Source organism: Salmo salar, chromosome ssa15, assembly GCF_905237065.1.
Source record: "Salmo salar chromosome ssa15, Ssal_v3.1, whole genome shotgun sequence".
NCBI lineage: Eukaryota > Metazoa > Chordata > Actinopteri > Salmoniformes > Salmonidae > Salmo > Salmo salar.
Window position 1 is genome coordinate 86,318,939 of NC_059456.1, and position 25,282 is coordinate 86,344,220.

General features: G+C 43.5%; 1 protein-coding gene across 13 annotated transcripts in view; it reads right to left on the reverse strand.

The window, feature by feature from the left end:
* The window catches only part of LOC106572387 (rap1 GTPase-activating protein 1), an 89,915-nt gene that overhangs the window by 2,020 nt on the left and 62,613 nt on the right, over window positions 1-25,282 (reverse strand). For 3 of the 13 annotated variants that reach the window (XM_014146479.2, XM_014146482.2, XM_014146484.2), the window contains 20 exons: window positions 21,800-21,835; window positions 20,322-20,369; window positions 19,796-19,834; window positions 19,437-19,625; window positions 18,709-18,812; window positions 18,061-18,139; window positions 17,871-17,924; window positions 17,671-17,754; window positions 16,601-16,701; window positions 15,293-15,422; window positions 14,379-14,534; window positions 14,198-14,269; window positions 14,005-14,091; window positions 13,737-13,877; window positions 9,642-9,719; window positions 8,362-8,471; window positions 5,332-5,463; window positions 1,141-1,279; window positions 908-1,019; window positions 539-618 (listed from right to left, as the gene is read on the reverse strand). In XM_014146479.2, coding sequence (XP_014001954.2) covers window positions 539-618; window positions 908-1,019; window positions 1,141-1,279; window positions 5,332-5,463; window positions 8,362-8,471; window positions 9,642-9,719; window positions 13,737-13,877; window positions 14,005-14,091; window positions 14,198-14,269; window positions 14,379-14,534; window positions 15,293-15,422; window positions 16,601-16,701; window positions 17,671-17,754; window positions 17,871-17,924; window positions 18,061-18,139; window positions 18,709-18,812; window positions 19,437-19,625; window positions 19,796-19,834; window positions 20,322-20,369; window positions 21,800-21,835 — 1,971 coding nt within the window. Of the gene's footprint in view, window positions 1-538; window positions 619-907; window positions 1,020-1,140; window positions 1,280-5,331; window positions 5,464-8,361; window positions 8,472-9,641; window positions 9,720-13,736; window positions 13,878-14,004; window positions 14,092-14,197; window positions 14,270-14,378; window positions 14,535-15,292; window positions 15,423-16,600; window positions 16,702-17,670; window positions 17,755-17,870; window positions 17,925-18,060; window positions 18,140-18,708; window positions 18,813-19,436; window positions 19,626-19,795; window positions 19,835-20,321; window positions 20,370-21,799; window positions 21,836-23,864; window positions 24,410-25,282 lie in introns of those variants that run through there. The other 10 variants (XM_014146483.2, XM_045696215.1, XM_045696216.1 and 7 more) reach the window with 8 other exon arrangements.

The window sequence follows — 25,282 nt, forward strand, 5'->3', positions numbered from 1 at the left end:
AAAGTTGACATGACACAATGAGATGCAAATGAGGCTACAGTATTATAAGTGGATGAGGAGTTCTAAAACACTCATGAGGAAATACATGTACAGTAGTTACAGTATATACTGAATAATGGAGTCCACCACTTTCTAAATTATTCATCCATGATAGAACCCCATTCGGAGAGAGACAAGCAACCTGCAGATGGACACCCAGGAAATAACCAGGCTAACAGTTCTGGACAGGAAGGGTACACAGACAGAGATGCATAGAGAGCGAGAAGGAGTTACACAACATCTACAACAGTTACCACATGACCACAGTAATGAGAATACAACAACAGCAGCAGTAACAGAAGTACAACATCTGAAGTTACAATACCAATGTTCACTTAATAGAATAAAATAAGAATTAATGCAAAGGTAGAGAGCACACATCTATTTACAGTGAGCAAGGAATTTCAAACTGTACAATCTGAACTATTGTATTAGACAGAGGAACAGCTGTAGACCCCTAGCCCTTTGAGGCCTAGACCCAGTATGGATGATGTCTCACCGATGAGGACTGACTATCTTGTGGCCGGTCCAGTTTAATGCGGATCTCTGACCCTTTACCCACATCAAGTTGACCAGGACCTGGATAATAAAACACATGACCTCAACAGTTATGATCCTGGACCAGGTTGTAATGGAAGAACTGTACAGTATACGGCCTTCTCTGACTCAATACGCCTATAAATCAGACATATCTACATCATCAAACTGCCAAATGTTGTATTTATTTTGGTATGACCTTTATTTAACCAACCTCCTTTTACAATAACCTGGCAAGCAACAGTAAATGACTTCTAGACTCATATGTACCTTATGCCCTCTTTTGTGTACGTCTACATTCTCCCCCTAGCCTCCTAGCCCCTCTTCTCACCTGGAGAGCTGCCACGGCTGGTGGTGCTTGTGCTGCTCATACTGTCCTCTAGCCATGTGCTGTAGGTTAACGAGTCCTGCTTGTGTGGCGTCCCCGCTGATGACAGGCTCTCCTGGGGAACACACATGGGCAAAAGGTTAGAAGCATGGGCAAAACACGCACACACACAACGCAAGCATGCACCTACACACACACACACGCAAGCACTCACACAAGCACACAGACACACTCACCATGCCAGTGTCATAGTCCTCCGTGGCCTCTGTCTCGTTCTCCTCCACCACACTGGCGAAGCTGCTGTCATTGGAGGAGGAGCGGGAAAGGTCGTGACCCTCAGGGATAGACTGAGCCCTGTTGTTACAAAGAGCAAAACTACATTCTGAGTCAGTCAGCCATCCACAATGTGACAGGACCATGCCTGGATTAATAGTCCACCAATAGAACCAGACACTGTCACACATACACTGTCTGGAGTAGAAGACGTACATATTGTAGGATACTTGGGGGGGGGGGTACCTAAATCACATTGTCCTAGTGATGTTGAACTTGATAGTGCACTACTCATGTTGATATGATGCTGACATTTTAATGTGAATGATCATATTGGCCTATACAGTGCATTTGGAAAGTATTCAGACCCCTTGACTTTTTCCCCCCAGAAATTCCACAGCGCTCTGGTGTAGGTTTTCATCAAGGATCTCATGGTCTGTACATTGCTCCGTTCATTATCAACATTATCAACATACAGCTGGCTGGTTATACGCTGTATCGGCAGGATAGAACAGCGGCGTTTGGTAAGACAAGGGGCGGCGGACTATGTATTTTTGTAAATAACAACTGGTGCACGATATCTAAGGAAGTCTCGAGGTTTTGCTCGCCTGAGGTAGAGTATCTCATGATAAGCTGTAGACAACATTATCTACCTAGAGAGTTTTCATCTGTATTTTTCGTAGCTGTCTATATACCACCACAGACTGAGGCTGGCACTAAGACCGCACTCAATGAGCTGTATTCCGCCATAAATAAACAGGAAAATGCTCACCCAGAGGCGGCGCTCCTAGTGGCTGGGGACTTTAATGCAGAGAAACTTAAATCGGTCTTACCATCAGCATGTTAAATGTGCAAACAGAGGGAAGAAACTCTGGACCACCTTTACTCCACACACAGAGACACATACAAAGCCCTCCCTCACCCTCTATTTGGCAAATCTGACCATAATTCTATCCTCATGATTCCTGCTTACAAGCAAAAATTAAAGCAGGAAGTACCAGTGACTCGATCAATAAAAAAGTGGTCAGATGAAGCAGATGCTAAGCTACAGGACTGTTTTGCTAGCACTGGAATATGTTCTGGGATTCCTCCGATGGCATTGAGGAGTACACCACATCAGTCATTGGCTTCATCAATAAGTGTATCGATGATGTCATCCCCACAGTGACCATACGTACATACCCCAACCAGAAGCCATGCATTACAGACAACATCCGCACTGAGCTAAAGGCTAAAGCTTCTGATTTCAAAGAGCGGGACTCTAACCCAGAAGCTTATAAGAAATCCCCCTATGCCCTCTGACGAACCATCAAACAGACAAAGCGTCAATACAGGACTAAGATCGAATCATACTACACTGGCTCTGACGCTCGTTGGATGTGGCAGGGCTTGCAAACCATTACAGACTACAAAGGGAAGCACAGCTGAGAGCTGCCCAGTGACACGAGCCTACCAGATGAGCTAAACTACTTCTATGCTCGCTTCGAGGCAAATAACACTAAAACATGCTTGAGAGCACCAGCTGTTCTGGAAGAATGTGTGTTCACGCTCTCCGCAGCCGATGTGAGTAAGACCTTTAAACAGGTAAACATTCACAAGGCCGCAGGGCCAGACGGATTACCAGGACATGTACCGCGAGCATGCTCTGACCAACTGGCAGGTGTCTTCACTGACATTTTCAACCTCTCCCTGTTCGAGTCTGTAATACCAACATGTTCTAAGCAGACCAGCATAGTCCCTGTGCCCAAGAACACTAAGGTAACCTGCCTAAATGACTAACGACCCGTAGCACTCACGTCTGTAGCCATGGAGTGCTTTGAAAGGCTGGTCATGGCTCACATTAACACCATTATCCCAGAAACCCAATCCAATTTGCATATCGCCTTAACAGATCCACAGATGATGCAATCTCTATTGCACTCCACACTGCCCTTTCCCATCTGGACAAAAGGAACATCTTTGTGAGAATGCTATTCATTGACTACAGCTCAGCATTCAACACCATAGTGCCCTCAAAGCTCATCAATAAGCTAAGGACCCTGGGACTAAACACCTCCCTCTGCAACTGGATCCTGGACTTCCTGACGGGCCGCCCCCAGGTGGTAAGGGTAGGTAACAACACATCTGCCACGCCGATCCTCAACACAAGGGCCACTCAGGGGTGCGTGCTCAGTCCCCTCCTGTACTCCCTGTTCACTCATGACTGCACGACCAGGCACTACTCCAACACCATCATTAAGTTTTCCGATGACACAACAGTGGTAGGCCTGATCACCAACAATGACAAGACAGTCTATAGGTAGGAGGCCAGAGACCTGGCCGTGTGGTGCAAGGACAACAACCTCTCCCTCAATGTGATCAATACAAAAGAGATGATTGTGGACTACAAGAAAAAAAGTACCGTTCTCATTGACGGGGCTGTAGTGGAGCAGTTTGAGAGCTTCAAGTCCCTTGGTGTCCACATCACCAACAAACTAACATGGTCCAAGCACACCAAGACAGTCGTGAAGAGGGCACGACAAAACCTATTCCCCTTCAGGAGACTGAAAAGATTTGGCATGGGTCCTAAGATCCTCAAAAGGTTCTACAGCTGCACCATCGAGAGCATCGTGACTGGTTGCATCACTGCCTGGTATGGCAACTGCTCTGCCTCCGATCGCAAGGCACTACAGAGGGTAGTTCGTACAGCCCAGTAAATCAGCCCAGTCATCCAGGACCTCTATAACAGGCAGTGTCAGAGGAAGGCCCTAAAAATTATCTGACTCCAGCCACCCTAGTCATAGACTGTTCTCTCTGCTACCGCATGGCAAGCGGTATCGGAGAACCAAGTCTAGGTCCAAGAGGCTTCTAAACAGCTTCTACCCCCAAGCCATAAGACTCCTGAACATCTAATCAAATGGCTACTCAGACTATTTGCATTGTCCCCCCCCTTTTTAAACCGCTGCTACTCTCTGTTGTTATCATCTATGCATAGTCACTTTAATACCTCTACCTACATGTACACATTACCTCAATTACCTTGACTAACCGGTGACCCGCACATTGACTCTGTACTGGTACTGTCACGTCCTGACCAGTAAAAGGGGTTGTTTGTTATTGTAGTTTGGTCAGGGCGTGGCAGGGGGTGTTTGTTTTGTGTGTTTCGGGGTTTTTGGTGTATGTTCTATATTTTCTATTTCTATGTGTTTATCTGGTTTTTCTATTTCTATGTTGGGGTTTTGGAACGACCTCCAATTAGAGGCAGCTGGTTGTCGTTGCCTCTAATTGGAGGCCATATTTAAGTGGGTTAATTTTCTCTTGTGTTTGTGGGTGGTTGATTCCTGTTTAGTCTGTGCACCTTACGGGACTGTTTTCGTCGTTTGTTTTGTGTAAGTGTTTTTGTTTTCCTTCAATAAAAGAAGATGTTCAATATACCCGCTGCAGTTTGGTCCAGTCCATACGACGAACGTTACAGAACCACCCACCAACGAAGGACCAAGCAGCGGAGGAAGGAGCAGCATGGTAAAGAGGACTGGACATGGGAGGACATCCTGGACGGCAAGGGATCCTACACGTGGGAAGAGATCCTGGCCGGAAGGGATCGCCTCCCATGGGAGCAGGTGGAGGCCCTCAGAAGAGCGGAGGCAGCAGTAGAAAAGGACCAACGACGAAGGTATGAGGGGACACGGCTGGCAAGGAAGCCTGATAGGCAGCCCCCCCCAAAAAAATGGGGGGGGGGGTCACACGGGTAGTTTGGCTGGGCCAAAGGTTAGCCCTGCTTATTATGGGGAGCGACGGATCAAGCAAGCACCATGTTATGCGGAGATACACACGGTATCGCCAGTGCCAGCTACAGTCCGGTGCGCTTGGTGAAAGCTCCTCACAGGGGTCATGTTAGAGCCAGCATCGAGCCAGGACCGGTGATGCAAGTAGCAAGGGGTCTGAATACTTATTTAAATAAGGTATAAGGTATTTCTGTTTTTTATTTTGAATACATTTTTCAAAAATGTCTAAAAACCTGTTTTCGCTTTGTCATTGTGTGTAGATTGTATTGTGTGTAGATTGATGAGGATTTTATTTTTTCCATTTTAGAATAAGTCTGTAACGTAACAAAATGTAGGTCTGAATACTTTCCGAATGCACTGTATATCTGTGTTAAAATGTAATATACTCACATGTTCTTTGTAATGAGCACTTCTGGTGAGCTTTGATTGGAGGAGTTCTCAGACTTGGGGTCCTGAGAGGCATGGTCACTGTCAGGGGTCTTCTGTGTGCCAGGTAAACACTCCCTACCGCTGTGGACGCTGCTGAGTGGGGAGTGGACAGGGCGAGAGATGGATACAGGGACAGGGCGAGAGATGGATACAGGGACAGGGCGAGAGATGGATACAGGGACAGGGCGAGAGATGGATACAGGGACAGGGCGAGAGATGGATACAGGGACAGGGCGAGAGATGGATACAGGGACAGGGCGAGTGATGGATACAGGGACAGGGCGAGAGATGGATACAGGGACAGGGCGAGAGATGGATACAGGGACAGGGCGAGAGATGGATACAGGGGCAGGGCGAGAGATGGATACAGGGACAGGGCGAGAGATGGATACAGGGACAGGGCGAGAGATGGATACAGGGACAGGGCAATAGATACAGGGACAGGGCGATAGATACAGGGACAGGGCGATAGATACAGGGACAGGGCGATAGATGGATACACGGACAGGGCGATAGATGGATACAGGGACAGGGCGATAGATACAGGGATAGGGCGATAGATACAGGGATAGGGCGATAGATACAGGGATAGGGCGATAGATACAGGGATAGGGCGATAGATACAGGGATAGGGCGATAGATACAGGGACAGGGCGATAGATACAGCGACAAAGACAGGGTGATAGATACAGGGACAGGGCGATAGATACAGGGACAGGGCGATAGATACAGGGACAGGGCGATAGATACAGGGACAGGGCGATAGATACAGTGACAGGGCGATAGATACAGGGACAGGGCGATAGATACAGGGACAGGGCGATAGATACAGGGACAGGGCGATAGATACAGGGACAGGGCGATAGATACAGGGACAGGGTGATAGATACAGGGACAGGGGCGATAGATACAGGGACAGGGCGATAGATACAGGGATAGGGCAATAGATACAGGGACAGGGCGATAGATACAGGGACAGGGCGATAGATACAGGGACAGGGCGATAGATACAGGGACAGGGCAATAGATACAGGGACAGGGCGATAGATACAGGGATAGGGCAATAGATACAGGGACAGGGCGATAGATACAGGGACAGGGCGATAGATACAGGGACAGGGCGATAGATACAGGGACAGGGCGATAGATACAGGGACAGGGCGATAGATACAGGGACAGGGCGATAGATACAGGGACAGGGTGATAGATACAGGGACAGGGCGATAGATACAGGGACAGGGCGATAGATACAGGGACAGGGCGATAGATACAGGGACAGGGCGATAGATACAGGGACAGGGCGATAGATACAGGGACAGGGCGATAGATACAGGGACAGGGTGATAGATACAGGGACAGGGTGATAGATACAGGGACAGGGCGATAGATACAGGGACAGGGCGATAGATAGATACAGGGACAGGGCGATAGATACAGGGACAGGGAAAGGATCAGGACATCAGACAGAAACACAGGATATTATAACGAACATATAATGGGTATCATAAGTATTAACCCCCCTTGGAGTTTTTCACATTTTGTTGCGTGACAAAGTGGGATTGAAATAGATTTAATTTAGATCTACAAAAGATACTCCATAATGTCAAATGGAAAATAAATTATACATATTTTAACAAATTAATAATAAAAATGTAATCACTAAAATGTAGATCAGGAGTAAAATTTGGCTCAACATAAGTTACATGGACTGAAATGTATGAAATAATAGGGCTAAACATGATTTTTTTTTTTATGACTACCCCTTCCTCTGTCCCCCATACATACAACATCTGTAAGGTCCCTCAATCAAGTACTGCATTTCAAGCACAGACTCAACTACAAAGACCATGGAGCTTTTCAAAAGACTCAAAGAAGGGCAGTGATTGGTAGATGGATAACAATAACAAATTAGACATTGAATATCTCTTTTAGCATGGTCAAGATAATAATTATGCTGTGGATGAAGTATTAAACCACCCAGACACAACAAAGATACAATTGTCCTTCTGAACTGAGCTGCAGGACAGGAAGGAAACTGCTCAGGGGTGTCACCATGAGGCCATTGGTGATTTTAAAACAGTTCAATGGCTGTGACAGGAGAAAACAGGATGGATTAACAACATTGTAGATAAAAGAATAATAAATATACAGAATAAACAGGCACAAAAGTAATACTGCAAAAAAACATGACAAAGGAATACTTTTTTTGGCCTAAATGTTTGGGGCAAATCCAACACAACACATCTCTGAGTAACTGCCTCCTTATTTTCAAGCATGGTGGTGGCTGCATCATGGTATGGGTATGCTTGTCATCAGCAACAACTGCAGAGTTTTTCAGAATAAAAAAAAACAGTATGGAGCTAAGCACAGGCAAAATCCTAGAGCAAAACGTCCTTCAGTCTGATTTACACCACTGGGTAGAGGAATTTACCTTTAATCAGGACAATGGCCTACTGCACGAGGCTACATCTACACTGGAGTTGCTTACCAAGAAGACAGTGAATGTTTCTGTGGCCAAGTTGTAGTTGACTTAAATCTGCTTGAAAATCTATGGCAATATATGAAAATTGCTGTCTAGCCATGATCCCCAACACCTGACAGAGCTTGAAGAATATTTGAAAGAATAATGGGCAAATATTGCACAATCCAGGTGTGCAAAGCTCTTAGAGACTTTTTTCTAACATGTATTGACTCAGGGAGGTAAATACTTATCTAATCAAGGTATATTAGTGTTTTATTTTTCATAAATTAAAAACATTATGTAAAAACATTATGATAGCGTTTTTCTTCCACTTTGACATTATAGACCATTCCAAAAAAATCACAATTAAATTCATTTAAATCCCACATCTTAACGCAACAAAATGTGAAACAAAATGTGAATACTTATGATACCCACTGTATCAAGATCATATACAAACATCTATCAACATCAATATTCATGTCTATGAACATTGACCCGTCCCTGTTATGTGACTAGGTCACACTTACATTTTCTGGTGGACTTCCTGGATATTCTCAATACCGATGGCACTGCTGCGTCTGGAGCTAAAGGGACCAGACTTTTTCCTGGTTGGACTCTTCCCAGGGATGATCAAAGACTGACAGGACAAGAAGAAAACAACCAGTGAGCATCCATGACATCATCTCTTTCACAATAACAGCCTATCAATAGCCAAGAACATGGTATCTGTCTTTAATGCTGTGGTGATTGCATTGTTATGCTCTGTTCATTCTTTTCTAGTACGTTAGGTGTTATTACACAGTATGTCATCACTTGTATTTTCCAAATGTCATGACTTTCCAGGTATTGTATCATTATTCACTATAAATCGTGAGACAATTTAACCATCTCTGCGGAAAGTACAAGATGTTCTATCTTGCATAAGAATGACTCATTATTATCAGGCTACGTACAGAGTAACCATTCTTATGCCTTGGAGTTGTGGCTAACAGAGATAAGAAAACATTAGAATATGCACTTAGAGGCTTAGCAACAAGCCCTAGTGCCACTCAGATTGGCTAGCGAGAGCAGCGCTGTAGATGAAAGATCAGTTGTAGCGCTCCAGGGCTTACCACTAAATTGTGCTTTCTGACTGAACACTGTTCACTCAATCTCCCTTTGTAAGCTCTCAAAATAAGGACTTGAAAAATAGCTTGTATCTAATGTGGGCTTCAAAGAGCTTGAGAAGAACCTATGTTCTCCAAACCATTAATATTCATAGTTTTAAACAATTAGCAAAACAAGATTTGCATGTTGAGAGATATGCTTGTGGAGACTACAGAGGGTGAACACACAATAAAATATAATAACAAAACAAGGAAATATGCAACAAAAAAAAAACAGTTAAGTGACGGCTAAGGCCATTAAACGGACCACTTGTCTCTATGCACTTATACAAAACATTATTTGTGCTAGCGTTGTACCTACAGTATATCTGATGTCATATGGATCAAAGGCTAGTGTACAGTGTGTTATGTCGTTCAAACAGTTGAGAGAGGCAAGTCATTTCACAAGCCTCAGTAATACCATAGCTTTAAAATAGGTGTATCATACTATATAGATGCAATCTCCTGCTAAGAAATGCACATATTTCATAATACGAGTCGTCCTTTTGCATTTCTGGAGTGGTTGCCCTGGAATCCTAAAGTTGTGGTTCACTGATCAACCACAGGAAAAGTGTTTGTAAGGATGCAGTGTAGTCTTGCTGAGAAATAAGACACAGAGAAGAAGAGTAGTAAGGAGGGAGTAGTTAGAATTAGATATGAACCTCTTCTACTGTTCCTATTCCTATGGCACTGCCTCGACGTCCATGTTTACTGGGACTTTTCCCTGGGACAAGCAATGACTGAGTCATACAGAGAGAGAAAGAAGAGAGAGAGAGAGAGAGAAAGAAAGAGAGAGCGAGCGAGAGAGAGAGAGAGCAAGAGAAAGAAAGAGGGAGAGAGAGAGAGAGAAAAAAAACACTATGAGATTGATTACATGCAGCAAGTTATTGTTTGTTAATAAAACAAAATACATTAAAGCATGTGTTATATCTGGAGGCTACAAATAAAAGCACAGTTTTAAAATAAAGACAGAGAGTGAGACTTTGGGCACCACGGGTGTGACACAGGCAGTGAAATGGGGAGAGACACTATAGCAGAGAGAAAAAATGGCCCACAGAATTGGGCCTCTAATGAAGAGGATGATGGAGTCATGGAGAAGAAAGAGGAAGAGTAGAAAACAAGTACACATACATATGTTACAGCGTTGGAGAGCACAGCAGACATGGTCATGAACAAGAAGAAAGCCTCCACTAGAGTCACATACAGGTTGGTTACAAGTATTGTTCAAAGCACTTGTTATTTGTTTCATGCTTCATCAATATGTTTTCTTTGAGTCTTTTCTATGTATGTGGCATCTTAGACAAAGGGGATGACTTAATAGAGAAAGATCTTGTGACTTCCCAAATTAGGTTCCTCTCAGATTTGATATAAATGTATATCATAAGTTTAATCAAAAATCTTAGTGGTATAATACATCCCAAACATACAGGAAACATTCAAACAGTCATGAGCCACACTTTTATCACTTAGAAGGGCAACTCTTCTGCCACTGGGGTGTCAGACATATCATTCCATCTGTCTGACAAATGCCTAAAGAATTCTCGCCATGTACGCACTACGCACTCCCCTTGAACTCTTATAACTAGCAAGTTTGTTCTTGATATAAACATCACAAAGCAAACATAAAGCATGAGCAGGAGCTGGCATGTACACAGTGCAGGGAGCCATTCTGATGCAATGCATGGAATATTTATAATGAAAACAATATTCAATTGCATTTAATGTTAAAAACACCTTTGATCCAAAGAGATGACTCAGCTCATCCACTATTAATATAATTGCAAGGGTAATGACAATCTAGTAATTCTGGCTGTGTGAGTGTCCAAGTCTAATCATGTGCAAGACTATTGTGCTAAAGCTCAGACACACCGGTAGGATTGTCAAATGTTTGCCTGCCGACAGTACTTGCACCTCTGACCAGTGTTGGCAGTCAATCTCTTTTACACAGCCAAACCAGAAGGTGGTAGTAGCATTTTTTGGCAATGCATATCTGTGTGTGTTACTTATGGTCTAGATTCCAAGCTATCTGCGCTAATGTTTCTATTTTTATAGAAAGCCCTTGTTGATGCTAGCCAGATGGCCACAGCTAGATAACTACCTAGCAACATGACGAAGAAACAATTAAATTCACTCTCCATAATCCCATGGCCAAATGTTTAGCTAGCTAACTAACTTTAGCATGTTCGCTAGCTAGCGCAGCATAGCTCATGGAAACTAGCTAATCGACTGTGACTGAAATATACTGCTCAAAAAAATAAAGGGAACACTTAAACAACACATCCTAGATCTGAATGAAAGAAATAATCTTATTAAATACTTTTTTCTTTACATAGTTGAATGTGCTGACAACAAAATCTCACAAAAATAATCAATAGAAATCCAATTTATCAACCCATGGAGGTCTGGATTTGGAGTCACACTCAAATTTAAAGTGGAAAACCACACTACAGGCTGATCCAACTTTGATGTAATGTCCTTAAAACAAGTCAAAATGAGGCTCAGTAGTGTGTGTGGCCTCCACGTGCCTGTATGACCTCCCTACAACGCCTGGGCATGCTCCTGATGAGGTGGCGGATGGTCTCCTGAGGGATCTCCTCCCAGACCTGGACTAAAGCATCCGCCAACTCCTGGACAGTCTGTGGTGCAACGTGGCGTTGGTGGATGGAGCGAGACATGATGTCCCAGATGTGCTCAATTGGATTCAGGTCTGGGGAACGGGCGGCCAGTCCATAGCATCAATGCCTTCCTCTTGCAGGAACTGCTGACACACTCCAGCCACATGAGGTCTAGCATTGTCTTGCATTAGGAGGAACCCAGGGCCAACCGCACCAGCATATGGTCTCACAAGGGGTCTGAGGATCTCATCTCGGTACCTAATGGCAGTCAGGCTACCTCTGGCGAGCACATGGAGGGCTGTGCGGCCCCCCAAAGAAATGCCACCCCACACCATGACTGACCCACCGCCAAACCAGTCATGCTGGAGGATGTTGCAGGCAGCAGAACGTTCTCCACGGCATCTCCAGACTCTGTCACGTCTGTCACGTGCTCACTGTGAACCTGCTTTCATCTGTGAAGAGCACAGGGCGCCAGTGGCGAATTTGCCAATCTTGGTGTTCTCTGGCAAATGCCAAACGTCCTGCACGGTGTTGGGCTGTAAGCACAACCCCCACCTGTGGACGTCGGGCCCACATACCACCCTCATGGAGTCTGTTTCTGACCGTTTGAGCAGACACATGCACATTTGTGGCCTGCTGGAGGTAATTTTGCAGTGCTCTGGCAGTGCTCCTTCTACTCCTCCTTGCACAAAGGCGGAGGTAGCGGTCCTGCTGCTGGGTTGTTGCCCTCCTACGGCCTCCTCCACGTCTCCTGATGTACTGGCCTGTCTCCTGGTAGCGCCTCCATGCTCTGGACACTACGCTGACAGACACAGCAAACCTTCTTGCCACAGCTCGCATTGATGTGCCATCCTGGATGAGCTGCACTACCTGAGCCACTTGTGTGGGTTGTAGACTCCGTCTCATGCTACCACTAGAGTGAAAGCACCGCTAGCATTCAAAAGTGACCAAAACATCAGCCTGGAAGCATAGGAACTGAGAAGTGGTCTGTGGTCCCCACCTGCAGAACCACTCCTTTATTGGGGGTGCCTTGCTAATGGCCATAATTTCCACCTGTTGTCTATTCCATTTGCACAACAGCATGTGAAATGTATTGTCAATCAGTGTTGCTTCCTAAGTGGACAGTTTGATTTCACAGAAGTGTGATTGACTTGGAGTTACATTGTTTTGTTTAAGTGTTCCCTTTATTTTTTGGAGCAGTGTATAATGTTAATACTAGCTACTGTGGTTAGCGAGCTTGGAGAAAGTATTTAGTGTTGTGTGCATTATGTCTGTGTACTTAGCTAACTACCATCCCATAACCTACATTGCTATGAAGTATGACTGGCTCATCCGTGGATGCACGAACTCCCACACGTTGGAGTTCGTGCTCTCTGATTGGCTCAAAGTGAAGTTGTTGGCCACTGATTCTACATTGCGATTCTACAAGTAGAAGCGGTAGGTTCGTCACTACCATGTCGGCACGCAGTAGGTACCGCTTTTGTTTTAGCAAGAGAAGGAACGGCCTCCCACTGTGATAAGTACCTATCAGCAGTGAGATTCTCTGTGTGTTTCATGCTTTAGAAGTTAGTGATTTGAGTTAGTCAGGCATGTGAGGGGGCTGGGCTCTATCAAGGGTTTCTCAGGGAAGGGAGAGGGAGCATCGCTCTCCTCACTCTGGAAGGGTGAAACAGAGAAGGAAATAACGGCAGCTAATGTATGTCACAAACACATGGTAGCATGCTGCAGACAGAACACAACACCACATAAAGCTTGACATTGAGAAGCTGGTGAGCCATTTGACAGAGCAGCAGAGCACAGAGACAAGGATGTTCCCCAGACAGACTAATGGAGACTGATCAAGCAGTTGATGCCAGTGTCCTGTATTATGGATAAGGACATTCTTGGAAACCCCCAGACAGACAACAACCTGTACAACCAAGGGGAACAACAGAGAAATAGTGCCGTGTAAAGAAGTGTCACTATAAGATGGAAATGATCCTCTGTTTTAGTTTCATAATTCAAATGAATTACAAATTGTTTTATGAGGGTGTTTCGTTTATAACTTACATATTCAGGAACAAGTGATCATATGTAAAAACACATTAGTCAGTGCATACTAAGCTTATTGCCCCAAGTCTTTTCCCAGCCGTGCCGGGTTACCTTAAAGGTCTCAAAGAAGCCCCCTCCTCCTCCGGACCCGTTCTCCATCTTGTCCTCGTCTCTTCCCAGACCCATCATGGCCTGGCTGTTGATGTGCAAGTCCTCATACAATGTCTCCAGTAAGGCTGACCGTGTACGCTCCTGATAACACAAACAGGTGACAGTTAATATGTAATGATAGGCTGGCAACACGGTCTACCAAGGATGCTGGCGTGTGTCCCTTAGCTGGGTCCTGAAAACAATGACAGAGATCCTTTGAATAACTCACCTTCAGTTTGGCAAATTTCTCAGCTTTATAGCAGGCATACTCAGCATTGATGAGCTTCGTGAAGAGGAACTCCTGGAATTCTGGACCCTGGGATAAAAGAGAACTGGGCTGAGTGACACAAATGAAGAAGGAGAGAGTAAACACTAGCTGACTGGTGTTTTAAGGAGTTGGGATTGTAGTTGTGCCAACTTACTTTTCTAAAGACGGCCGGGTCTGGCAGGGGTGGTCCAAAGAAAGGTACGTCATTTCTCGCCGTCACTGACACCTAACAGATGACAATCAAACTGGCCATGAATGATCAATGGTCACAGTATTGTATGTTTAGTATGATGTTGGTTGGCTAGTTTAGTGAAGATCAAGGAGTGCTTTAGCACCTTGTACAGTACATCATCAGTGCAGGCGTTCTCCACCTGCACCACTACGTAGGAATGGAGGAAGTTGGAGGCAATCATATCTGGTACGAAGGGAGTGCTCTCCTCCTGGAACACTATGGCCACAATGTCATTCCCTATGTGCCTCTTTCTCTGCAACTGCAACACAGGACAGCACGTAAAACAAAGCTGTATTGAACATTCATGTCACACGGAAATTCTTTCAAGAACAGTAATGAATTTGTCTGTCATGTATTGCTTGAGTAGGAGTAATAAGAGTTTTTTTAATTAACTTTCAAACTACTGAATGTTGCAAATGCCTTTCTCTACCACTCTGGGGAGCCCCTTGTCTCTCCCCCTCTCTCCCCCTGTTTGTCTTGGCAGATTTCTGTCTGTCCACAGATGAGCCAGGGTAAACCAACACCAGCTGGAGGGTTGCTGCTCCACCATATCAACCTGGACAACAGCTCTGATTGACATAACAATCAGCTGCTCCCACTGCAGCTGTGGGCTCTGATTCCACATTGTGTGTTCGTCCTGATAACTTATGGTGTGTGTTCGTCTAGATAGGCTTAAGACATTCTTCTGATAAGGTGTCTGTCTGTGTTTGTGTTGGGACAGTTTCCCTGATGAGTAAAGACTGAGGAAGTTTACACTGTAAGACATTATACAGTAGTGCTTCACTGAAGACTGCACTGAAAGAGAAAGATACTGTTTCTAAAGAAAACATACAATATAAATAAGCTTTATGGATGTTTCCAGAATGTTCCCAATCATAACAGATCATATGGATACCAATACTCATGTCATACCAATACACAACTTTCTAGTCATTTAAAACATGATCCATAACAGAATAAACAGTGAGATGATGACAGTTTGCATCAGTAGGAGATCAGAGGGGTTCGTAATAGTACCTGTTGTGTGTCCCCCTCAGTGTAAGGCAGCTTGGTGGACACATGAAACATGACCTCCTTGTTGCGGTAGTTGTGGTAGACGGACTCAGATCCTGTCTGCCCGTGGGTCACATCCAACCCACCACGAAACCTAGACAGATAGATAGAGGGTTTCACTGAATGGTCCAATCGTCAACACACTGTTCAAGACACAATCAATTGCACAATTGTGGTTGTTATTGAATGTACACTACCGTTCAAAAGTTTGGGGTCACTTAGAAATGTCCTTGTTTTTGAAAGACAAGCACATTTTTTGTCCATTAGAATAATAACAAATTGATCAAACGTACAGTGTAGACATTGTTAATGTTGTAAATGACTATCATAGCTGGAAACTGACGATTTTTAATCAGTGTCTAGTTTGAGAAACAGACGCCTCACAAGTCCTCAACTGGCAGCTTCATTAAATAGTACCCACAAAACACCAGTCTCAACATCAACAGTGAAGAGGCAACTCCGGGATGCTGGCCTTCTAGGCAGATTTCCTCTGTCCAGTGTCTGTGTTCTTTTGCCCATCTTAATATTTTTGAGACTGGTGTTTTGCGGGTACTATTTAATGAAGCTGCCAGTTGAGGACTTGTGAGGCATCTGTTTCTCAAACTAGACACTCTAATGTACTTGTCCTCCTGCTCAGTTGTGCACCGGGGCCTCCCACTCCTCTTTCTATTCTGGTTAGAGCCAGTTTGCGCTGTTCTGTGAAGGGAGTAGTACACATCGTTGTACGAGATCTTCAGTTTCTTGTCAAGTTCTCGCATGGAATAGCCTTCATTTCTCAGCACCAGAATATACTGATGAGTTTCATAAGAAATTTCTTTGTTTCTGGCCGTTTTGATCTTGTAATCGAACCCACAAATGCTGATGCTCCAGATACTCAACTAGTCTAAAGAAGGCCAGTTTTTTTGCTTCTTTAAACAGCACAACTGTTTTCAGCTGTGCTAACATAATTGCAAAAGGGTTTTCTAATGATCAATTAGCCTTTTAAAATTATAAACTTGGGTTAGCTAACACAACGTGCCATTGGAACACAGGAGTGATGGTTGCTGATAATGGGCCTCTGTATGCCTATGTAGATATTCCATAAAAAATCTGCCGTTTCCAGCTACAATAGTCATTTGCAACATTAACAATGTCTACACTGTATTTCTGATCAATTTGATGTTATTTTAATGGAATTTTTATTTGCTTTTCTTTCAAAAACAAGGACATTTCTTAGTGACAACAAACTTCTGAACGGTAGTGTATATTAGAACGTTGTGGTGAAGTTCTTACCCTTTGAAGTCATGCAGCTCGACCTTCTCCCCCAGAAACTCTAGGAATTCAACAAAGGCAGGACTCTCAACACTGTTCCCAAACAGCTCTTCTTCTGATGTCTGCAAACCAGGAGTTTATAGAGGCTAACAGCAGTCAGAAACAGAAAACAATACCACTGACCAAAGTACTATGAGGATTATACAACTTATTGTATATGAAGCTTTCATGATAACATACCTAAGATTTACGCTATTGTGAATAATATCATTAATATGGTTAATAGAACTATAATAATGAGTGAGGAATAATAACACTTTGATCACATAAAATCTCTCTCTCTCTTTGTGTGTGTGTGTGTGCGTGCGTGCGTGTGTATGTGTCCAGTCCTCAGTGTCTCCTGTATGTTAATGTCTCTCTGGGTGCTGAGAAGAGGAGGAGAGGGTTCTTGAGGCCCCTGGGGCCCCTGTGAGGTCGAGCCTCTGCTGAGTGTGGCCCTTTCCTTTAGAGTTTAAAGATCAAGGATGTGGAGCTCCACTCCCTATGCTCCATCAGAAGATACAATGACCCTCTACTGAGGCTATGCTGAGGCTTCCGTAGCTTCTCTGGCTCAGTGCCGTAAACAATAGGGTCGTTATTGTAATGAGAAGGAATATTGAAGAGAAACATATGGTTGGCTTAGGCTTAGAGAGACTATTAATGTGTTGGGGAGGAGGATAAGCATATTAAGCATTTTCTTATGAGAATTGCAAGAGATGGTACTCGTGTTAATGCACTCAGGTTAGCTCTCATTCAGTACATTAACATTTCCATTCTAGTCATTTATCTGATGCTCCAGATCGACAGATCTTAAGATAGTTAGGTGGGACAACCACATATCACAGTCATAGTAAGTACATTTTTCCTCATTAAAGTAGCTATCAGCTAAGTCAGTGCTAGTAGGAAAAGTCAACTGCGAGTGTTCGTTCATTTATTCATCTTTTTTGTTGTTAAATGTGTGGGGGGCTCTGTGGGATTGAAGAGTTTGGCATTATGATGATGATTTGATTCCCAATCGTTTTAACTGCTCTTGATGTATCTCCAAGGCTCACCTGTCCAAATTTCTGGTAGATGACTCCGAACTTGAAATTGTTGCTTATGACGTGTTCATCAAAATTGACGATGAGTCTTGAAGCCTGTTTAGAGATCACAAATTGAACGAATAGTCAGGAGTACCACATTTGTATTATCCATGTAAAAAATATATTTCTGTGGTTAAATATCTGAGAACACTTCAAAATCTAATGCTTACTTTTGGGTAGAGGACAGGGTAAAAACGATCCACATTCACCTCTTCACAGACAAGCTAAAGGTCAAAAATAAAAACATAGAAATAACTGCGCTGAGATCAAATTAATGTAATCATGGTACAATTATGACACTTTTCAACATCTTTTCCACAAACACTAGGTGTTGATATTCATCCCCAACCATGATCTCACCTTGGCCATCTGCACCACGTTAGGGAACTCTGTGAGACAGGATATGGGGATAACATCATGGTATGTCTCCAGTTTGGTCCTGGTGGTTTAGACAATCACAACAACATGTTCTCATCATGATCATAGTAATGCTTCTTAGAAGCTGTCAGTCTGTTACATGGGCTGGGCATCTGGAATGGATCATCTACCCACTGTAACTAACCCAGCCCTGGCCCTAGTCCCTACATCCGCATCCCTCTACCCTCCACCCACACACTTGCCTAAATCTGTCACATCATGCAGAAATGACAGTGTGCTGTTTACACTCTCACTGGCTTTATGACTCCTATGAATGGGATTATCACTACAATAGGGAATGATTCATAAACACTGGAAGTGAATGGAAATTCTCGTTTTAGCAACTTTCCATTGATTACAAGAGAGTTACAACTGTGCATTGTGCATTACTCAGTTGCACAGGCACAGAATGATGTGAACAATACCAGTATGTTTACAGTTTAGTACTGTATGTATTGTATGTATCCACAGTATTCAGATAAAGGAGAACGTGGGGATGGAAGAGGAGGAGGGGAAAGGGAAGAGAACAGAGAGAAAAATGAGAGCCAGCAGAGAGAAGGATGTGATGCGAGGAGGCTACGAGTGTTTTACCTGAGCATGATGCGGAGGTCTTCCTGGTCTCCGATCTCGTCATACTTCATGGACAACACCAGATGTCCCAGAGCTCCGTCCACTGAGTAGTAATTCAAGTGCTCCTGGGGACACAGCACAAGGACAGAGTTTAGCTGAAGAATACATTTTCTGTCTTTCATACACGCACACACACCAACCCAAACACATTTGAATGAGTTAACGAACGATGTCTCAACTGTATGTGCTAGCCAACTGCTGCTATTCCATTCAGGTCTCTGCTCTCCTCTATGGGCACATTAGATTAGTTCATATTACTGGTGTAAAACATGTGGCAAAGCCTAATGCCTCTTCATTAGCACCCGTCTCTGAAGTGCCACCCGACACCTAGAGGAGCTCTTATTATGTTACCCAGCTGGGATTGTTCTAACACTCATTCACTTTCAGTACCATAATGAATAGGAATCTATGTGAGTTATGGTGTCTTCATACTAGTGGTATGCCCTTTGGGCTGCAATATGTTGTATGAATAGAAGGTGCTTAACAAATGTTTCATACACATGTAGCCTCATTATTCTACAGACAGTGTTTGTTTTGTCTTGTGTTTTAAAGGCAGTTGGAAAAATATGTGGTGGAAGGAGAGGAGGAGACAAACTGCAAACATGATGAACCGGGAATCGAACCCCGGTCTCCTGCAGTATAACCACTCAGCCAAACTCCAACACAACAGTCCCAGTGTTCAGCCTCACCTTGCCCAGAAAGTGCTTCCTGTACATCTTGGCGGTGGAGTTACTCTCCAGCTTGTGTGTGGTGGGGGACAGAGGCTGGATCTGGTCTGGCTCAGCACTGTCACCAAGCTCATGGTTGTTGCCCTCGATCCAGTAGCCCCCAAACTGAGGCAGCAGAATCAGGGGGAACCCGCTCTTTCTCCCCAACACCTGGTTCACAACACAGAGTAGAAGACACAAGAGGTTGGAGGGTCATTTTTCCCCCCAAGCAATGTGATAGTGATTTTCAACGAATCCTGAAATATCAACCATGAAGCACAAACGCCAACATCCATGTTACTGGTGAAATGACTGCATTGAAGTTGAATTTCTGTATGTACCTCATGGACACTGGGGTAAGGAATGTAGTCCTCTTCGGTCTGTAAAGACAACAAAACAGACACATCAAGTATTCATCTGTCTCAGTAAGACTCAGTGGTGCTCTACAACTGATTTAATTGATGCTACTGATTTAAAGTGATGCTTTTATTACCATGGAATCCAGCCAAAGTGCCTGTCTGTTTAATGCATAAGCAGACAATCATGCTGCATGGTTGATGTTTATATGACTCTGTAACAATAATTGTACTCTAACCTTGTTAGTCTATACATTAGTAGGTAGGGAGGGCTGCTGGATTCGAGCATACCCACTGGGCACAGACGTCAATTCAATGTCTAAGTTGGTTCAACGTAATTCAATTGAAATGATGTGGAAACGACGTTGATTCAACCAGTTTGTGCCCAGTATGTGCCCACTGAGTGAATACAATTTGACAGTCAGTAGTCAGATACAGAGAGATATGAGGAGTAGTGACACAACGGGTGTATTGTGAGAGAGAGAGGTCAGGAGACCCAGCGAGAGCATACTTTGAGTGGGGGAGGAAAGGTGTATCGCTGCTCGTCCATTCTGTTGCCCTGAGAGAGAGAGGGAGAGAGAGAGAGAGAGAAACACACACACAGAGAGAGAGAGAGAGAGAGAGAGAGAGAGAGAGAGAAACACACAGAGAGAGAGAGAGAGAGAAGAAGAAGAAGAAGGAGATAATGGTCACACGCTAGTTACACATGACAGATGATGTTACATTCCAAACCCAGGTCATCGGAGGTCCAGAGATGTTCATCATCATTACTGATTCACAACCGTGTCGTACATCTTATCTGACAGATTAGTTACATTTCAATCCACAGTTTTAGAGGAAGTAACAAAGTACAGGGAGGACTAATCATATTATCAACAGACAAAGAGGTTACAAAGCCATCCATATGTTTATACAGATAGCAGGCAGAAGAGCAAAGGGATGCCGAGTGGGGAGTTAGAGAGAGATAGGTAGGGAGATGGCCAGCAGAGCAGCCAGTTAACAGCTATCTGGACAGAAAGGCATGGAAGCAGTAATAAGACCTTTGGGTCTGTGTCACACAGACTTGGCATACGAACAGTACGTGGCCTGAAATTCCCATACTGTCCCTCAGTCCATGAGTGTGCACAGATACTGGCTCCAGACCTATGGGTAAAGGGCTGACCATGTGAGGGCTTTGAGTCTGTCTGATATGATGGAGCAGATAGTTGCTGCTGTGAGTTTGATGTGTTTGATATGCGGTCTGTTATTGAGGAGAAGCGGAATCCCTGGAGCATCTGATATACAAACTGACGAGGAATCTTCTGTTCAAAGAAATTGTTTTATACATAACTATGTCAACATACATACAGAATAACAACACAAGCCCATATATAATATCCTCAAGCCCAAATATTATGTATATGTTTATGAATAATAATCCTTAAGAAATACATTAGAAATAGAGAAGTAATACATTCTCTATACAGACTTTGTATTACAGCTCTTACAATAAAGTAATGTTACTTTATATGACACTGTAATAAAAATGTACTTTCAGACAGTGTAAAAAGCACACCCTGTTCACCAATGTTGGTACTGTATCAAACACGGTCTTGTCTTATGATAAGTAGTAAAATGCTATAATGTTAACCTATATTCCTCTAGTTTGTGCATGGAGGCTGGGTACAGTTTGCAAAGGCCAGGGGACAGGGGTTATTAGAGGCTCTCTGAAGTGAGGTAATTAGCTGAGGGTCTGGAAATAAGCATCAAGAGAGTAGCTGTCCAGAGTCAGGTACACTGCTCGTGTCCAGACATCTCCTCTCCGACACTGTCTGTCCCAGCTCTGCTAACCTTCAGTACAGAGCACAGGTAAGACAAGCCGTTGTTACAGGAGAGCAAAGCCAAAAAAGCAGCATTTACAGTAAAAGAGACTAAATCACTGGTTAGTGTACATTGCCTAGCTTAGAAACATGAGTTAATAAAGGAACAGCAAGAGATCCAATACATTACCTGCATCTTCTCAATCATTTCAAATAAATCTGTGGTCTGGAGAGGAGAATGAGATGAAGTGGAAATTAAACTCTATTCAGTATTCTATCAGCGTTAGCGTGGGATGTGTTCCCACTGTATTACAAACTGAGTCTAAGGACTGACTGTGTGAACTTTCTACTATAAAATATTATTTCATAGAACCATCACATAATTGATTTGTTACACATTAGTTCTCCATGGCATTGCACATCTGGCCCTGCGGAAACACACACTCTTTGTTTTCTTCCCTTCAGAAGTGAGATGAATCTTTCAGTGGAATAATCCTTTTTAAAAAGACTGTTTACATCTCTGAGAGCAACAGATAGATAAATCACCAGTGTGATAAACATAAACTGATACAGTATATTGAAGGGCCTGGCATGTGAGCCCGAATGGAGAAACATGTCCCATCTCACAGAGAGTCTTGTCTGAGCCACAGCTTTCTTCCCTTTGATGATACTGTTTAAGATAATGTTCCATGACAATAGCAACAACAAAATGATAGTATGTCAGCATGAGTCTCGTTGGGTTGTAAATCTATATGCTAGGAGATGGTCTGCATCATGCTCAGTCTAGGCAGGTTGCCAGCACACGATTCATCAACATCAAGATGGAAAATGCTGTATCTTCCATGCAGCATCAAGTACGATGCAGTGACATGTTACGTAGGACTATAACGTCCTAAAGGAATTTTGGCATCGTCCATTTCAGAGTTTCAACACTTTACTGGACGTTTTAACAGATTCCATCTGTGTGAACTAAGCCGTCCCTCCCTGGTTGAAGTGGACCCTGTATCATGGTCAACACACCAAAGTAAAGAATGCTTCAACATGTAATGTTATTCCTTCACCATTTCACATGCTGAGAAGTTCAAACATGTCGCCTTTGATGTTTTCAAATTGTAGTTGATTAGGGTTGGTACTCAGTATCTTAACAGACCTCAGTCTGGATAACACAAAAGTATGAGAATTCCAGTCTCAAAAGATGTCAGAATCCAACAGGCACACTCACTCAAGGCTGACATGACCCAGCAGTTTGTGTACAGTACTATATGATCTGAGTGTCCAGAGTGAGTGTCCTCCGCCATATGCAAACAAAAGTCTGCAACAATACAAACTAGTACTAACCCTAAAGATAAACATTACTGGCCTGGAAAACACACTGTTGAAACGATGACACTGTCAAAACAGTATGGCCAGCTGAACTATTCAGAGACACATGACATCCTCATTGTCTACATACAGAACAGTCAACTGTCAGAAACACAACTGGAATATGTATACATTAAAGGATTTTTCTTTAAGGCACAAATACATTTACAATATATTGCCTTTACCACTAAATGAACAAGGAACAATCAACATGGTAGTATTCCATAATACTGACCTGGATTTGAACCGGCAATAACCCAAGCTTCTCATCTAAAAAAAAGTTCAGTCAATGGGCTCTTTGAATTAAATCTACAAACAACGGTCCTCGTCTTCTTGAAGCCTGGTTTGTTGTAATGTTGTAATGTAGGCCTACTGTACTTTTATAATAATATGAGAGGGTTAAATCATTCATTTTTGATAGGCTAACATTACTTGATGAAGACATTTTGTTAGCTTTAGTTACCAGTAACTCTGCTTTTGTCTTGAAGCTAAAATGTATTGAGTGTAGGCTACAGACTAGAAAAAATTACTTTAATTGTCCACACATGCTTGTGAATTGTTGCATTATTCAACAGTGTAATATGGTTCTGTACCAATAATTAATAGCGTAATATAGTTTGCGATGCTTAGCCTCCTGTCTAGTGGCTACTGTGACATTTAAGATACTTTTGAGCTGCAAAGCAAGAACGTCAACCGAAACCTCTCAGCTCGTGATATTCCCGTCACTAATGGGATTTGAAAAGTATATGTACATATTATGTAAATTGACATTTCAACCCGATAACTCTCTTCGGTGAGAATAAGCCCTTTATTCTTACTCTAGTCCTAATACTTCAGACAATCAAAAGAAGAGATCTCTGTCAGAGGTGTGACTAATCTACCCGAGTACTTACTTCGCTGTGTCCCCTCCACGGTCCCACTGTCACCAGTGGAGCATTGAGATGAATCTGACTTTTAGACATTTTCAAAGTAGACTATTTTCCAAGGAAAAATCCTGCAGCCGAAAAATGATTCCGAGTCCCTGGTTTGTGAGTTCAACTGTTAAGTTCAAGTGTCCAGGATTAGAAGAACACATTGCCTGGTGCGTCTTTGTCCAGCCCCAGAGACATGCATGTATTCCACTGTGGTACTGCAGAGTTCCTCACCCACAGCACAGTGACTCCCCAAACGACTACAGCCATGACCAAGAGTCACAGAGGAGGCAGAGGTGGTGACAGACTCAAGGAATCCTCAACTGCATGTTTGTATAATGAGTATGTCTGCAGGTGTGTGTGTCGTAGGTTGTTCAGCAATCCTCAGTTAAAAATTGTGTCTTTTTACGCTATCTTTGTCTCTCTGTCACTATCTAGGAAGTAGAAAGGGGGGTAATGCATTCCCGAAAGAGCACTGTGTGTACAACACTCCTCCTCTCTCTGTGTGTGTCTGGCAGATGGCCAGAGGTGGAGCAAGGTCCTAGTCCTCAGGCCGTGATGTATTCTACAGCTCAGACAAGTCCCTGCATCACCCGCTTACCCACACTGGAGCAAGGGGAGTTGTGGGCGCTGCTTCACTTTATAGAGACAATGTTTTGGGCTCATATAGCTAGGAATAACTTTATTGTAATACAATTGTAGGCGTACATCAACTGCCATAATTTCAATGAAATTCGTTTCACTTTTTTGGCCTGCTCATTATAACAAAGCTGGATCAAAGAGAAAGGGAATAGAATAGAGAAATAACACTATAACTCTCATCCCACGTATGGCATATTTCCACTAAGGACTTACCCCAGTGTTTTACCCAAATGGCTCAGACTTTTAGGTTTCCACCTCCACGGCCCGGCTCCAGTGTCTCTCTGGGCCATGGCCTCAGTGGACCTGCTCTGACTTGGAGCCAAGGCCCTGGACACTGGTACTTTTCAGCTGTCATTTACATTACAATGGCTAAGCGGGTACATGGGTTAACACCTCACAGAAAACTGTCTTGATGATGCAGAGGTTGTTGATACTGCTCTAAGTCCTCGGTATCAGCCCAGTTCCCCCAAAATAATACTAGAGCTGATATTGACATAATGACTGGTGACACGCTGATGCTGTACTGGAAAAACACTCAATAGTGTAACACAGGAAGCAGAGCAAAGCCAGCCAGCCGGTCTGAGAGGTGGCCCACAGGGAACGTCACTTCAACGTGGATAATTGGGTAATATTTGGTTGAGACGTTAATCAATGAGATTACAACCTATATTCAGCCACTCAAAAATACAGCCAAAAGTTAGCTGAATGTTCAGTCCAACCATCTGAAAGCACAAGAAAATTCCAATTGAAAAACAATG